We start from the raw sequence: 16,667 nt of genomic DNA, 5'->3' as shown, positions 1-16,667 counted from the left end.
GGTCATTTCATCTTCCTAGCAACTCTATGAGTCAGGGAGTCTTCTAATACCCATTTTATAGATGATGAAACTGAGGCCCAAAGAGTTTAAGTCACTTGCCAAAGGTCACAGAATTAGTAGGTGGCAGAGTCAGGGTTTGAACCTAGTTCTCTGGTGGAACAGTGTGCTCTTTTAAGCACTCTACTCTACTGCCTCTGAGTTGAGACTTGGCTCCTGAAATTTCCCAGTGACGCATTGCATGCCTTCTGCAGTCTGAGATCCCTCTATAAAATGGTCCATTCTCACCCAGTCTTCATGTTCTTCCCTCACCCGGGAGTCAGATCTGTCTTTTTAGGGGGCCAAGCCCGGGTCCACACCCTGCTTGCTCTGCTGACAAGGGATCAGGTTGGGACCCAGCGCCTCACATCAGCCTTTTAGCAGTTGAAAGGTCTGTGCCCCCTGAGGCCCTGGGAAGAGAGAAATAGGAGCAGAAAGAGGAGTTTTTCCTGAGGCCCCAAACTGAGCTGGGCCTCTCCCTGGTATTCGGAGGGGGGGATGAGGCCGTCTTTTCTTGTAAAAGGAGCACGCCCAGTCTGAGAATCGCCGCGGAGCTGGGAGGCTCCTGCAGCTGTTGGAGGGGTCCTTGGCCAACCATGTGGCTAAGACGCAGCTTGACGTCTGTAGCTGGGGCTGGAACCTGGGGAGAGAAACCAGGCAGCGAGGCGGCCTGCTTCCTCTCTTCACCTTCTTTCTCTCCCTTCCTATCCTCCGTCCTCTTCAGTCCTTCCCTTAATCCCTGTCATCGGCCTGCCTTGGGCCAGGTGCTGGGAATTCAAAGAACAAAGCCAGCCCTGTTTTTTCTTTCCCTCCCTCCCTGTCTCTTCTTGTCATTCCTTCACCAAACCGAGATAACCCTGGCGGGCGTCTTCCCTGGGCCAGGCCCTGCTCCCTTCTCTTTGCCTGCCCCCACCCCGACTTCTCCGCCCAGCCTCTCCCCCTCCTCCCCTCCCCCCTCCACACGTGCTTCCCGCTCCCCCTCCCTCACTTCCAGGCCCTGGTCTGGTTCTGCTCCCTCTTACCCTCCCTGGCTCTTTCTGCCCTGGTCGGAGCCTTCTGGATGCTTTCAGGTAATATTCAAGGTCAGGGTGGGGGACAGAACTTGGGACCCCATATTCTCCTTGCTGATGGAGAGAGAAAAGGGGAAGTGGGAGTTGGAGGAGATTTTGGTCAGGAATGTCCTCATAGCTTCCAGTTGTTGATTTTGAGATAAAGAAGGAAGTGGCTTATCCATCCAGGATGGCTTCTCCCTGCTGCCAGATTCCCAGGCGCTGACTCCTGCTCAAGGTGGCAGCACGTCCGCTGCTTCTCCTGGGGGACAGATCTTCCCACCAGGCCAAGTCCTTCCATCTGGAGCTGCTGGGCTCGGGAGTGGCCGCTCCTGAACAGCGCCTGTTTGAGGCTGCAGGCCTAGCCTTCGGTGTTGTACTTGCTCCCTAAAAGGGGGTTTCTCCAGACTCTTTCTCCTCCCCGCAGGGTCCTCCAGGATCTCGAGGCCCGCTGGGCATGAGGGGAGCAAAGGGACGCCGGGTAAGTGCGGCCCAGCCCCCGGGGGCGGACACTGGCAGGGCCACCTGCTGGAGAGACCCCTCTTGGTCCTTGCCCTCCGCCCAGCCCTGAGATCTGTGACTTTCACAGCACCAGGCTTCTCCCAGGCCTGACTCTCCGTGTGGGACCCCCACCCATCTTTCCCAGCCCATTTCTGAGCACCACACTTTGCCATCCAGCAGGAACAGAGGGGCGCTGTGGTGCCGATGCTTTGACCATTCATGTGTTTGCTCATGCATTCATTCACCTACAATTTATTTAGCACCTGCTATGGGCCAGCCACTGTTGGAGGTTCTGTAGATACCATGAGAACAGGACAGGCAGGACCCTTGCCTGGCTTCATGGCTCAATCAAGTAGGTCAAACAGGCAGTACAGGGTCATTAGCACGTCGATGGTGGAAACACAGGCAGCTTGGGAGCCTGGAGGAGGCACCTCACCTGACCAGGGTACCAGGGAGGGCTTCAAGGAGAGGGTGATGCTTGAGCTGATGCCAGGTTCCAGGCAGAGGGAGAGCCCTAAGGTGAGAAGGAGCAGCATGTTTAGGGGTTCCCCACTGGTTCCACAGAGGGGCAGGAGAGAGGGATAAGGCCAAGAGCTAGCAGGGCCTCAAACGCCACAGCTAAGCCTGTGGGCTATGTTCCAAGGGTAGTGGGGAGCCGCAGAGGCTTTTATGCAGGGCTGGCCCTGAACGCGGTAGCTAGAGGTAATCACTAGTACTTACTCTGTGCCAGGCACTATCACGTGCATTGACTCAGCTACTCTTCAGCACTACCCTATAATGTAGATGCTATTCTTAATTCCCATCTTACAGACAAGGAAACTAAGGCACAGAGAGGTTAAGTCACCTGCCTCAGGTTGCACAGCTAAAAAGTGGCAGAACTGGGAGTTGAACCCAGGGAATCTGGCTCTTTCGCATACTGAAGGCGGGGATGCTGATGGAGTGGTTTCCTGCCCCCAGTGGGTGTCCAGGTGCCAGGCCAGGCAGCCTTGTGAAAAGGAAACAAGGTGGCACAGTGGACCAGGCAGCCCAGGCCTGATATTCAGACTCATACCAGGGGATCTGAGATGATTATTCTCTTCTTGGCTGAATTTCAAGTAGTTTAAAAATTTCCCCTGAACGAGGTGGTCTGAGCAGCCTGCCTGGGAGAGGCGAGCCTTAGAGGCATTCCCCTGGCCTGGCAGGACCCCTCCCAGTGCCATGTCCTGGTCTCTGCGAGTAGCCGAGGCCCTTTGGCAGCCTGGTTCCACCCTGACCCTCTGCACATTCCCTCTTGCCCGGGAAGCCAGGTTGGCTGGAGGGGGAGCTGTGCTGGCCCAGGCCCTGCCCCGCACAGCCTGCCAAATGCAGAGGCTCAGGCCTCCGTCAACTCACTGAGCTCCTCACAACCGTTGGACCACCCTTCCCAGTGGTGGCTTGAAGAACGTATCTCCTGCTTGAGGAAACCCAGGCTCCCAACCACATCAAAGTCTCCGGGGCTGGAAGGGGAGCTTCAGGAACATGAGCCCCGCCCCCTGCTGCATTTGGCAGGAATGCAAAACCTGTGGGACCCACCCCCTGGGTCCCCTGCCTGACAGGCTGCCTTTGGCCACTTCACAGATGGGGTCACTGAGCGGGGCAGGGTGGGGGGGGGACTAGAGAGGCACCCGCTGAGCCTGTGAAAGACCTCAATTCTGGGCAGGCCCCCTGTGCAGCTCCTGGCTTGCCCTGGGACCATAGCAAGGCCTTGTTGCTCTCCAGGCCTCAGTTTCCCCAAGTGTGCTGTGGGAAATGAGCTTGGAGGTCTGCAAGGCCCTGCCTGCTTTTCTGCCCATGTGCAGGATGGGCCCTGCTGCCCAGCCCACTCCCCCCAGCCCCCTGCCCTGGGAAGAATGAGCACTAAGGGGTCGAGGCCAGGGCCAGGATGGGGCCCCAGACCCTCAGCTCTTGGTAGAGCTGTTGACCAGAGTCTGGGTCCATGGGCCACAAAGAGCGGGGGCTATGGGGTCACAAAGGCATAGGAGCAAGTCTCAGCCTTCCCAGTTACCAGCTCTGGGACCTCTTAACCTCTTTCTTAACCTCTGTAAGGCTTGGTGGATGACATTAGGAGCAAGTTGGGAGGAACCAGACTTTGAACCCAAGTCAGCCGAATGCCCAGTTTTTTCCACCACTACCTGTCATTGTTTATCAGTGTGGGAGTGAGCTCCCTGTCACAGGGGGTGTGCAGATTAGAGCCCGGGGCAGGGTGTTGGAGAAGACAATGTCTAAAAGTCCTCTTACCCGGGAGACTCCGCTATCTCCCTCCAAAACCCACTTTGAGGGAGTCGTGAGGATTCTGTGATCCAAGTGCCTGACACTGAACTCTGCTCCTGTGAGTGGGACTTAAGAGCTCAGCAGACCTGGCCTCGAATCCCAGCTCCTCCTCCCTGACCTCGGGCAGTTGATTTGCCCTCTCTGAGGCCCCAGTTTTTCCTCTATAAGATGGGTCAGCAACAGAACCGACCTCTTTGGATGGCTGTGGGGATAGAATCCCTTTGCCAGCACCTCGAGTGGTAAGCACCTGGAAGGGCAGCAGTGTGTAGCAAGTGCTGGGCACACGTTCACTCCCTTTCCATCCCTTTTTCACAAGAGCTGCGATTGGCCAGATTTACTGTCCCCTGGGGCTCCTCCCAGCCAAGCCAGACGCCCAACCTGGCTGGGAGGCAGCCCCGGCTGTGACTGCAAACATCTTCCTGGGGAGTGGCTACAAGAGAACAGATCTGTGGCTCTGACAGAAACCCAGACCTGCCTCCAGCAGGGTGGGCTGGCCCGTGTTCATCTGGGGAAGGAGGGGGCAGGACTGAGGCACCCACAGGACAGAGGACGAGCTGCAGAGTGGCCCAGAGCAAGGGTTAGGCTGTGCACTGCCCTCGTGCCTCTCCCTGCACAGCGGAGCTGGGGAGGGAGAGTGGCTGGGGCCCCTTTGCCTCCTCCTCCTTCCAGGGAGGAAAGGTTAATCCTGTTTCCCCCCAGCCAGCCCCAGCTTCTACCTGAGCTCTCTGGTGCTCCGGGGGAATAGCAGAGTCTCCCAGGTAAGAGGGATTTTAGATATTGTCTCCTCTAACACCGTGTCCCGGCCCTGACCTGCATACCCCCTGTGACAGGGAGCTCACTCCCACACTGATAAATAGTGACAAGTAGTGGTGGAAAAAAATGGGCCTCTGGCTGACTTGCATTCAAATTCTGGCTTCTCCACATACTAACAGGGCAACCACAGGCTATTTCCTTATTTGTTAAATTAGAAAAGAGCTTTCACTATTACTGCTGCTGCTGCTGTTGTTGATGTTATTACTATTATTATAGATCTCATAACCTTTCTCCCAGCGAGGCTTTGACTCCCAGGAGAAACAGGGTGCCGTGTGATTCAGGCCAAGCCCTTGACACCGCTGGGCCTCCGCTCCACTCCCAGAGCTGTCCCTTTCCAGGAAGGTTAATGCCTCAGGTAGAGACAGAGGTCAGGGGCCAGAAGCCATCTCTCAGGAGGGCCCGGATGCCCACCATCAGCTCAGCTTCTGTCCCAGCTCCCATGACCTGGGATGCCCTACATCCTAACCTGTGTCCGTCTCCACCAGGCCCCTGTCCATGAGTCAGGGGCGGTAAGTCTAACACGTGGTCTGACAGTGTCCGTCTGAGACTGAGGCCCAGAGAGAGGAAGGGGCTTTCCTGGGGTCACACAGCAAGTCAGTAGCAAAACCAGGACTTGCACCCACACCTTCTAATCAAACCTCATCTTGAACCCGTGAAAATTCTGAGCCTCATATAAGCTGCCTATTCTGAGGAAGGGACTGAATCCAGGTTTGCCAGGCCGTTGCTCTGCGCCCCTGCCCCTGGGGAGCCTGCAGCCCCCTCTGGAGGAACCAGGTATTCTGAGCACTTACTACATGCCACACGCTGAGCTGCCCATGTGCATTATCTCCTCCTGCCTTGAGGGGGAGATTTCTCATCCCCATTTCAGAGATGGGATAACTGAGGCTCAGCAAGGAGCAGCCACTTGTCCCTGAGACACAGCATTTCCTGAGCAGCACTGTGCCTAGTGCTGGACCCCTGATAGATTCTGGGCCAGGGCCTGGGACACTGGGCACAAAGACTCCCAGCCCGTGGTCTCCTGGCCCAGGGTGATTTCATCAGTGTGGTGCTATTTAAGGCTGCAGCGTCGAGTTGAAGCATCTGATGAGAAGAATTGTCACTTTTTCTGGTTCAACTATTAATTGAAAATTTCCTTGTTCAATATTTAAATGATTTCTCCATGTTCCTTTTTCTCATCCCTCATATCCCCTATGCCCAGACGCTTCCCTGGCCCCCTTGTGTGCCTGGTCCCCTCGCTCCCAGGCTGGGGCGGGTCAGCCTCCTTCACAGGATCCTCTTTGTCTCCCCAACATGGCCTCTCTGGCCCCCTGCAGAACAAACACCACACTGTTCTCCATGGTGGACCCCAGGGGACCCCATCCCATCTGTGTCTCTGTGGGAGGCCCATGGAGGGGACACAAGGGGCAGTGGGTGGAACCCTGGAGGGAATACCAGCTGCTAATGTGCTAAGGGACCTTGGACAAATCACTTCCCTTGCAGTGCCTCAGTGTTCCCATCTGTGCAGTGCAGGGAAGAGGGGATTCTGCCTGCCCCAGGGGCCTCTGAGTTCTCAAAAGACCAAGACTCCTGTCTCAGAGGTCAGACCTGAACCCGGAACTCCAGGGAAGAGCTGCCCTGTCCTTGCCCCCTCCTCATGTGAGCTGGGCCAGACTAGCTGCACATCTGGCTGGAGAGGGGGCTGTTCCACACATCTGGCCACGTGTAGACCCTCCCCAGCTCGTCCGTCCTCTGCCAGTTTCCCCTGAGGGCTGTGGTCCACACACTGCTTCTGCCCCATGTGTGCTCTGGGAAAAGCAGGTGACAGCAGTCTGAAGACCTGGCTGTGGGGAATTGGCCACATGTCTCTTGGCTCTGCCCTCAGTTTCTGCGTCCGTGGAATGGGTTGGCTGGCTGAGCCCCAAGGTTTCTTTAAACAGGGTTTAAATGCACCACCAGCCCCACTCCAGGATGGTAGGGCCCCTAGCCAAGTCCACCCATGCTACGCCCTGCGCAGAGCCATCTCAGCAGGCACACTGCCCTGGGTGACCCACCTGGGGGTGGGAGTGCACAGGAAGTGCGAGGTGGAGGGAGCCCCCGCTTGTGCAGGGCTCTGGGCAGTCCCGCCCTCCTGGTTCCCAGCCCGAGGGAGACCCCTACTGTCCAATGTGCTAGTCCCTTTTTCCTATTCCAGGGACCCCGAGGACCAGATGGACCAGCTGGGGAGCAGGGGTCCAGGGGTCTGAAGGTACCGACCCCCGTGGCCTACCCTTCCTCTCACTTCCCATGCTGGGTCAGGAATCCAGGAACCCAGGCTCACAGCCTCCTCAGTAACAGACCCCTTTGGGACAGCAGGGCATCCCGGAGAGGCTGCAGGGCATGTTCCTGAGAGCTCATCCGGCCACTCTTCCTGATGCTGGCAAGCCCCCGGCATGGGGGCAGGGAAGGGAGAATGAGCGGTCAGACTGAGAGAGAGAGAAAGCACGTGAATGAGAGAGAGGAAGCGAGAATGAGAGACAGTGAGGAGGAATCACGCATGGCCTCTGACCCCCAAGCCCCTCCCGGGCCCCTGAGAGCCGAGACTGCTTCTGACCCCTTCAGGACCCGGGTGTTCTTGGTTCTCGACCCAGAGCACCGGGTGACTATGGCGAGCCACTCCCCTGAGTTTTCCCATCTGCACACTGGGGAGGGGGTGGATGCCATGACCCCATGGGTTCCTTATCTCTCCCGTGGGAGCGGGTGTCCCTTCTCCGTGAAGGGTCCTCCCCAGCACCCTCTCCCATCCTCATGCTTTGCTTCCTGCAGGGTCCTCCAGGACTACAGGGCAGACCAGGCCAGCCTGGGCAGCAGGTATGTCAGGCCAAGGCTGCTGGCCCCTCTCTGCACTCCCTGCTTTGTCATACATGCTTCTAACAAACCCCAAATGTGCTTCCAGGGCGTGGCTGGCGAGCGAGGGCACCTGGGCACACGAGGCTTTCCTGTAAGTAGCACCGGTTCGTGAAATTCTCTCCGTGGGACTTCGCGGGGAGAAAATAGCCACTTTAGCCAAGTTCCCATCCTGCTGTGGAAATCCCGAAGGTTCTAGTTGCCCACTCCTGCCCTGAAGACTCTCCAGTATGTCTCTTCCCCTCTGGAACTCAGTCTCCCATCTGTCACATGGCAGAGGGTGGGGTCGGACCCTCATTTGCTACGACAGCTTGACTGAGACCCAGGGGACAGGCAGGGTAGAGATGGCCATGGGGGGACTAAGGTCACCTTTGTTTGTCCCTGCAGGGCATCCCGGGTCCCTCCGGCCCCCCAGGTACCAAGGGCCTCCCAGGAGAACCGGTAAGTGTCCTTTCCCTCTCTCTTTGCATCTTTGCCCCTGGCAGGCTGGTCCCAGCTGGGTCACCCATCCGGGAGTGTGGGTCCTGCAGTCAGACAAGGAGAGGGGTTGGAGAGGGACAGTGCCGGGGCTCTACCGCCTCGAGGGGACCAGGCCTCGGGTCAGGGAGAGAGCACTGGCCGGGGAGGTCAGGAGCTCTGGGTTGAGTCTAAGCTCCCTTGCCTTCTAGCCTCAGTTTTCATGCCAGTAAGATGGGAATAATTGTTCCTACCTTTACACCCTGTTGTGAGGATGAAATAAGAAAATGTGTATAGAGTGCTTAGCACAGTGAAAAGTGCAGGGAACGGAGTCCTTCAGGTCTCCGAAGGAGGGAGGGCAACATGAGAATAAAGTAACACGCTGACTGGGCACTACGGAGTCCAGCGTGCCCGGAGTGGAGAGAGCTGGACCTCAGGGAAGGCAGGAAGAGGTCGCGGGGGCCAGTCACCCAAAGCTGCGGACGGAGTTTGCTGTTTGTCCCAAAGGCAATAGTGAGCTGCTGAGAGGTTTGAAACAGAGGGGCCCTGCAGAAGATCTCCTGGGAAGGGTGGGTTTGGGCGGGCATCCCGTGTGTTGCGGAGCCCTGTGCGGAGGCTGTGGAGGGTGCTGCTAGTGATGGAGAGGAGAGCACAGTCTCGGGGCCCAGCGGGAGGAATCTGGGTGGGGCAGGGGGAGGACTGGAGGCCGCGCTGTAGCCCCACATCTGGAGGCTCAGGTAGACGCCCTTTTGAACAATGGACTGACCAAGGGTGGGTGAAAGGTCATTCCAGGCAGAGGGAACAGAGTGAGCAAGGCTTGGGAGCCAGAAGGCTTCTGAGCAGGGGAGGCCGCCCTGGGTCTTAGGTAGATGCTGGGAGAAGAGGCAGATGGATGGGCGGGAGTGCGCTGGACATGGGGTGCGGGGAGAGCGGCAGGCACCAGGACCCTCAGCGAGGGGTGGGTGAGGGCATGGGCTGCGGAGTCCCGGATTCTACGGGTTCTCTCCCTCACCCGCCCCTCCAGACTGCATTATTGAGCCTTAGACCCCAAAGAGGGCCCAGGCTGGCTTCTCCCAACTGTCTGTGTGTCTGTCTATCTTCCAGGGCCCTCAGGGACCCCAGGGGCCAATTGGCCCTCCGGGAGAGATGGGACCCAAGGTGAGTGCAGAGGACCCTTGTTCGTCCCGTGGTGCTACTGGGGAGGTATCAGCCCCTCCCGGCCCTCCTCCTCCGGGGTCCCTGTCCTGTGTACTGCAGAGACTGATGGGGAGAGGCCCTGGCAGAGAGGGTAGATCCACCATGATGCCATAGGGTGAGGGGCTGGGCTCCCAGTCCCAGGGGTAGCGGGTGGGATGCAGCTGTGCCAGGACCGTCACGGGGGTTGGCAGTGCCTCTTTTTCGGCACCATGGAGAGCAGCAATGCCCCTTGCCCTGACCCTGATGGGACTTCACCCTGACACAGAGGTTTGACTGCAGAACTAGTCCTCTTAAGGTCATGCAGCAAGGAGCTTGGAAGGGGCCTCAGACGCCCGTGCCTTACCCAGAGGAGAAAACTGAGCCCCAGGGTTTATGCAGGGGCTGCAGCCATGCCAATGGTGATAACTGAGGATCCCTCCCGCCCTTGTCATCCTGGCCCAGCTGCAGAGAGAAGGGCTGGAATCCCTCGGCCCTGAATGCAGCATCCGTTGGCTTGCTCCTCTGTTGTTATGTGAATCATGAAATTTTCCTCCCCATGCTTGCCAATGGGCTCCTACTGAGTAAACCACACTCGTGGGGAGGGAGGGGCTCCAGCAGTCTCTGGCCAGCCCCGGCGCTCAGCAGCCCGAGCCCAATCACCCCCATCTGCCTGGTCCCAACTCTAAGCTCCCAGAAGGCTGCAGCCTCCCAGCTCTGTGTCTCTCACGCTGAGTGACCTCGCGCACGTCCCTTGCCGTCTCTGAGCCTGCCTCAGTTATCTCCTCCCTTACAACCAGGGGCCAGCCCTTGCTCTAGGAAGGACCAATGGCATTTTCTTGCAGGGGCCACCAGGTGCAGTGGGAGAACCAGGCCTTCCTGGGGAAGCTGGAATGAAGGTAAGGTGGGATGAAAGAAGAGAAAAATGGCTTGTTGAAACCAGCTCCCAGCTGGCGGCCCCATCGTCTCCATGGAAGAGAAACAGGCCTTTCTTGTGCCCGGGATAATGGGTTCTCTGTGCTCCCGGCTGGGGAGCAGGGCCTGGCCACGGCCACAGCGGATGGCCCAGCCAGCCCGGAGCCCCCATCCCTGCCCCCTGTCTGGCAGTGTTTTCTCTGGCACCTGCCCCACGCTGGGACGGCCATACCTCCTGGCCTCCTGCGATACCATCTGCATTTCAGCACTGGTGCCCCTCATTACCTGCAGGGAAACAGGAGCCCATTGATCCCTGGGCTCTGGGGAGAGCCCCCTCCCCGCGCTGCTGTTGGAAGAGGACCTGCTCCCTATGCAGGCCCCGGAGGCCTGGGACTGTCAGTCTTGACTTAGTTCCAGAATCCTTTGCTTGAATAATGCAGGAAACCAGCCCATATATAAAACAGGTAGTAATGGGGATGGTTCTGGCTGTGGCAGGGCTGGGGGCTCGGAGCTCTGCCTCCTCGTTGTGCCCTCAGACGCCAGCAGGGAGAGAGTGTAGCTTGGAAATCCCCACATGAGAAAGACCCTTCTGGGGTCTTTTGGAGGAGCCGGGTGACATTTATTCTGGTTCATTTAAGGCCTCTTCCTTCTTTGGGTTTGTCTGCAAGGTTCTCAGGGAGGGAGAGAAAAGAAGGTAGTCAGCCTCAGAGTTGCCATCTCTGCATCCAATATTCCCTGGAGCCAAACTACCCAGGTTTGGATCCTGAATCTGTCACTTACTAGCCTCATGAGCTTGGGCTGGTTATTTAACCTGCGGTCCCTCAGTCTCTTCCTTTGTAAAAGAAGATATCTCTCCTGGCAGGGTTGTTGTGACAGTTAAATGTGTAAAATGAAAAGGCACTTAGAACAGCACTATGTAAGTGTGAGCTGGGCTGGTGGTGGTGGTGATGCTGGTGGTCGTGATCCTGACCTGTCCAGGGCTTATTGGGAACAGGGGCTCTGGTTGGCATTTTACAATTTCTCTCTGGTCCTGGGGAGAAAGAGCTTCCTCGGCTCCACCCCCGCACCCCCCCCCCCCCGCCCCCGCCACATCAGAACCGGTGAAAACAAGAAGGTGAGGGCTGGGGCTGGTCCTACCCCCCCACTCATGGACTTGTGTTTGGCTTCTCCTAGGGTGACCTTGGGCCTCTGGGCACCCCTGGGGAGCCAGGCCTCATTGGGCAGCGGGTAAGTCGAAGCAAATTCATTCTCCCTGGAAAGCCCCACCCCTCCCTGGCTGTCTGGAGCGGGGAAGGGTTTTACTCAGCTTCCCTGAGCCTCAGTTTCCTCAACTGCAGAAACAGACTGTGAATCTCTGCAGCCTCATCCAGTCTCCCTTGGCGGGCCAGCATTTCCACAGTGCGGAGGCGCTCCTCAGAGAAAAGCATTCTGTGGTCAAAATGCTTGAGATTCTGCGTGCTCGGTGTTCCCCCTTACACATTAGCAGTAGCATTTTCAAGGCTCTGAGAAGGCCTGCAACCAAGAAATTGGGGTTTGGGGAGGGTTAATCCAGAGTCTCCAAACTTATTTGACCTCCAGGTGCTTTTATTGAAAAACACCTGTTACCATCCCTAAAACTGTTCCATGGAAGGTTATCTGAAAGGTTATCTTCCCCTTTACCAAAAGAAACCCACAGAGTTTGGCTTCCTCTGAGAAGGTTTGGGATGCCTCCGTGTCCACCTGTCTATGCTCTGTGCCTGATTTATAAGATCCCTGTCTGAATGGAGACCCCAGGGTGCTGTGAGAGATACAGAGCAGGCATCCTCTGGCATCTTTCGGATGGGGAAGGTGCGGCCCAGGAGTGAGGGGGAGTTAGTGTGGGGGGCTTGGCTCATGGAGACACCAGGACCCCAATCCGACTTCTCATTTTTCCCTTTTTCCAATGCCTCATGTTACTCCCTGCCCGAAGTTAACAGAGGTTCCTCAAATTGAGTTAAGACGTAGAATGAGAGGAGAGGGCCACAGGGCAAGAGAGGATGAGCATGGAGCTTGAAGTCTTCAGATGGCAATCTTGTCTGTCAGTGAAGATTGAGCAGTGTAGTTTCTTGGAGTGCCATGATAAGAAGGATCCTGAGGCTCCTTCTGGGCTCACTAGGAAAGAGAATGACGTGCACTCACTTGATGCCCACTGTGTGCCAGGCACTTCACAGCAGTGAGTAACAGAAGGCTCTGTCCTCATGGAGCCACATTCTAGTAGATAGATTAGTGATGTCTGCCATGGGCACAAGAGGGGTGGAATCTACACACCTGTCCTCCCATCTTGGCCATTCCTGCATCCGATGACTTCTGAGGCCCCTTCCAGCTCAGATGCTGAACAGCTATGAAAAAGCAGAGAGAGACACAAACTTAACTTGACAGCCATTTAGATAACTGAGGCATCCAGGGGCATCTTTGGAGCTAGAAAGGCAAGCAGGGAACCTGGCTGAAGGTCAGATGGGATTCAGGGTCTTGGTATCATTCCCAAACTTGCTGGCAAGAAAGTGTGAGGGATGGCCTCACTTTCCTCATCTGAGAAATGAGATTCCACCAAAGCACTCCATGAGGGCTCACTCCAAATTCCAGGAAGAATATATCTAATGGCTACTATTTGTGGGATGCTTATACTGTGTCTCATAGAAACCCTTAAAGGAAGTGTATCAGCCCCATTTTCAGAGGAGAAAACAGACACCCATGGGGGCTAAGGAGTTTGCTTGTGGCCAGACTACCAGTGAATGGGAAGCCCAGTGGAGGCATCGAGATCTGTCTGGCGTCAAAGCCTTTTCAACCAGTAGGCTGCTCTACCTCCCCATTCCAACCAGCCCACCTAGACACAGGACCAGCACCTTCTAACTCGTGCAGCCCCTACCTCACCCCACCCTGCACACAGAACAGGCTGTGGCTTGTGGGTCAGCTCCACTGTTTACTGGCTGTGCCAGGCATTCCAGGCCCCTACTACCTGGAGATCAGGGGTTGGGGTCTAGTCCCAGGGAGAACGAGGAAGTAAAACACACTGGGACCCCCTCCCCAGTAATGTCTCCTCATCTTTCCCCACTACCCTTTCCAGGGAGAGCCAGGCCTCGAGGGTGACAGTGGCCCTGCAGGGCCCGACGGGCTGAAGGTAAGCGTCCTTCTGGTGCAGAGTCTGGGGGGAGAGAATGTTCTGGAACTGCCTTCTCCCTCTGCCCCCACCGTCCTCCCATCCAAGACCTAAGTTTTCCCCCAGAAGCACCGTGTTCCCATAAGCTCTGAGGTCAGCCCTCCTGCTCCCAGGGAGAGCAGGATGGGTGGGGGTGAGCCCTATACAGCACCCGCCCTCTACCCTGCTCGGGCAGGACCAGGGACCAGCCCCACCTTCCACTCCTCACTGCCACCCTTCTCCTTGAAACTGCAGCTTCTCTTGGCTCAGAGTGGTACCTGAAGCCCTACTCTGTGCCAGGCCCAGAGCCAGCAGCTTTGATATCTGTTATCTTCCAAACATCCTAAAAGATCAGGAGAACAATAATCACCACCCATGACCCATAGCCACTATTTACGGAGAAGAAGTCACATATGTATCAGGGACTGTGCCAAGCCCTTTGCATGTATCACCTCAATTAGTGCTAGGGGGTGAAATCTGTCTTTGGATGAGGAAACGGAGACTCAGAGAGGTTAAGCCGCTTGTCCAAGGACACACTGCTAGTAATTGGCACAGGCAAGACCCAAGCCTCGGCTACCTCGCTGCACCATACGCCCATTCTAAAGGTGAAGAAACTGAGGCTCAGGCCGAGGTGTATTCATCTACAGTCTAGGGCTATGAGTGGAAAATCCAAAATTCAAACCCAGGGCTCACTGACACCGAAGCATGTGGGCCTGACTCAGCCCTGCTACATTCCTTAGACTCATCTGTCAGCCACAGATGCTGGGCCTTAAGGAGGCGCCAGGGCTCCCCTGAACCCCAGGGCAGGTTCACTCTCTGACTTACCAGCCCTGCCTCCAGCCCTGGCCTAGTCCTAGACCATTAGGTGGGTTTTCCCCAAGGCTGACCTGTCAGCTGCCCAGCTCAGGATCCCAAGTGCCACATCCCAGCATGCCCTTTGTCACCCATTCACTCTCCATGTGACCTCAGATAAGCACCCCTCTTATCTGAGCCTCTATTGCCCCATCCCCAGACCTCCACCCACATGATTGCCCTGGGTCCGGGGCTTCCCCACCTCCCAGGATGCCTCTGTGACAAGCCCCTGGCTGGCTTCCCATCAGCCTGTGTTTTGCTTGCAAGGTCGAGAGCGCCCCCTGTCTGCCATCTGTCTACCTTCTCTCACCTCCAGCCCTGCTGTATCCCAGGGTATAACTGGGTCTGGCTCTGGAGACCCAGAGCACTTGATGGCTTCTCCACACCCTTTGCCAAATGTCTGCATGAATCATGATGATTCTGACGAACATTCTGGCTAAAATGCTTTGTGTACTCACCATACTTGCATCACCTGCCTTAAGAGCTTTACATGAATTAACCCATTTAATCCTCCCAGGAATCCTCTGAGCTGGATTCATTACCATCCCCACTTGACAGATGAGGAAACCGAGGCACAATGCGGGGACCTCCTTCACTTCTGGGCAACCACCTTTCTTCTCCTTGGAATCTTTGCTGAGGTGGGATGGGAGGGGGGCGTCTTCCAGACTTGGGTGTCTCACACAGTCTTTCCTGCTCACTTGTCATGGCTCCTCGGCCCTGGCTGCTTCCTCTCACTCCCTCCAAAGCCAGTGCTACCCTAGACCTTGGGCCGGAGTAGTCCGGCAGATGTACGGCATCTTCCCGGGTCCTCGTGTGAATCCAGGAGAGAATCTGTTTCCTTTATGGTGTTTGTCCAAGCATCACCTTCATGGTGAAAACAACCTCTTGGACATGCACAGCACTTTATAGTTTATGCTGATTATCTCTTTTGAGATAACCAGCTGATGGTGGCAGCGGTGGTGGTGATTCCTAGTAACAGGTAATGTTTATCCAGCGCTCGTGCACTAGATGCTATGCTAAGCTATCATTTACGTGGATTATCTCTTTCACTCCCCACAGTAACCCTTTGGTGCTTATTTTGCAAATGAGGAAACTTGCCCAAGTCACACAGCTATTGAGAGGTGGCAGCAAGATTTGAATCCAGGGGTGAGGGAGGTCTTGTCCCCTGAGCAGAGAACCTTGGAATTAGAAGGAACCAGAACCCAAGGTCTCACCCATGCTCTGCCATGGACTCACATGTGGTACTGGGAAGTCTATACCTCTCTCTGGGCCTCAGTTTCCCCATCTGTAAGTAGGAGGGTTGAGCTAGGCAACTTGTAAGGCTCCTCTGAGCACTGACAGATGTCCTGGATTCTGGGATTCCCTAGCCCTCCACCCTCAGACCCCATTCTGCATGGGATCCACAGGGTCGCCCGCCCCAGCTGTGTGGGAGCCCAGGCTCTGGGGGTCTGGGTAGTCCCTGGAGCCTGTGCCCCTGCAGGGCCCAGGCTAGGGCCCCTCACAGAAATCCAGCCCAGCCACCTGGAACAGGCTGCCTGCCTCTGAGAGCTATGAGAGCAGGTGGCCAGGTTGACAGGCCAGAAGGGGAATCCTGGAGCCAAGAGAGTCTGCAAGTGGGGCATCAGGGCCAGCCCCGTCTCCCTGCCAGGCTGAGTTTGGAATCTGAGAATCTCCATGCGAAGGGACCTCAGACACCAACCTGTCCGACCCTTTCCTGGTGCCCAGATCTGCTCTGCACTGGCCCACGCCTCAGCTTGGAGCTTCCCTCCCTCATCTGTGTCGTCTCTGGACACCTCTCACTGGGACGTCCTCCTGGACCGGAGCTAGAAGCTACCCCGGCAATCCTGCGCCCCAGCTGCTCACGCCCAGAACCTGGGGCTGCAGCGGGACCAGCCTGCGGGCTGTGCTCTCCGCGGTCCGGTTCCCAGGCTCCAGCTGCTTGCCCTGTGCACCCTGCTCTTTCTCCTGGACGCACACCAGTTTATCAGTGTCCCTCATAAAGTGTGGCGCCGGAAAACAAAAATGGCAAAGACGCTCTCTGCCTCTCCGAACCTGCTCCCATGCCCACCCCTTCCTCCTACCCGTGGCTTCGTACCCTTCCCTGGGGGCCTCTCTGTACCGTCACAGCTCAGCCACCTGCAGACTGGCCACAAGCCCCAGGGGAGGTGGCCTTGTGATGCGCGCCGCCCCGCTCCTCCCCCACCCACTGCCCCTGCTGCACCCCCTGCTCTGCTCGTGGGGCCGAGCCCATGCCCATGCCCCATCCTGGCACAGCCTAGCCTGCCAGAGCACGGCCTGGAGTGGCAAGTGCTATGTAAGCGTTCGCTGCCACCCACTCAACAGGGGGAATGTACCGCAGCCAGCGAGAATGCGACCCATGCAGAGAAGACGGGAAAGGGAGCGCGTACTCACAGTAAATAGAGTAAGACATTAAAACAAAAGAATAGATGGAAACATGCAGTGCAGTTGGATTATGCCTTTAAAGCTAAATTTACTAACTGACTTCACTGCTGCGGAACAGTTGTTCCACTGCTCTGAGCCTGGTATGTAGCAATCGAAACGATTAC

The 16,667-nt window shown here is 56.7% G+C and overlaps 1 protein-coding gene across 10 annotated transcripts in view; it reads left to right on the top strand.

Moving 5' to 3' along the window:
• Positions 1-16,667, top strand: part of COL27A1 (collagen type XXVII alpha 1 chain) — a 143,178-nt gene that overhangs the window by 92,255 nt on the left and 34,256 nt on the right. For all 10 annotated transcript variants that reach the window (XR_011075193.1, XR_011075190.1, XR_011075192.1 and 7 more), the window contains 9 exons: positions 1,513-1,566; positions 6,859-6,912; positions 7,470-7,514; positions 7,600-7,644; positions 7,938-7,991; positions 9,111-9,164; positions 10,025-10,078; positions 11,268-11,321; positions 13,177-13,230. Coding sequence is in view for 5 of the 10 variants with exons in the window: in XM_068553300.1 (XP_068409401.1) it covers positions 1,513-1,566; positions 6,859-6,912; positions 7,470-7,514; positions 7,600-7,644; positions 7,938-7,991; positions 9,111-9,164; positions 10,025-10,078; positions 11,268-11,321; positions 13,177-13,230 (468 nt within the window). In the remaining 5 variants the exon portion in view is untranslated. The remainder of the gene's footprint in view (positions 1-1,512; positions 1,567-6,858; positions 6,913-7,469; positions 7,515-7,599; positions 7,645-7,937; positions 7,992-9,110; positions 9,165-10,024; positions 10,079-11,267; positions 11,322-13,176; positions 13,231-16,667) is intronic.

The sequence above is a fragment of the Eschrichtius robustus genome, chromosome 10 (assembly GCF_028021215.1).
Source record: "Eschrichtius robustus isolate mEscRob2 chromosome 10, mEscRob2.pri, whole genome shotgun sequence".
In the NCBI taxonomy this organism is placed as follows: Eukaryota; Metazoa; Chordata; class Mammalia; order Artiodactyla; family Eschrichtiidae; genus Eschrichtius; species Eschrichtius robustus.
This window is presented reverse-complemented; position numbering and strand designations above follow the sequence as displayed.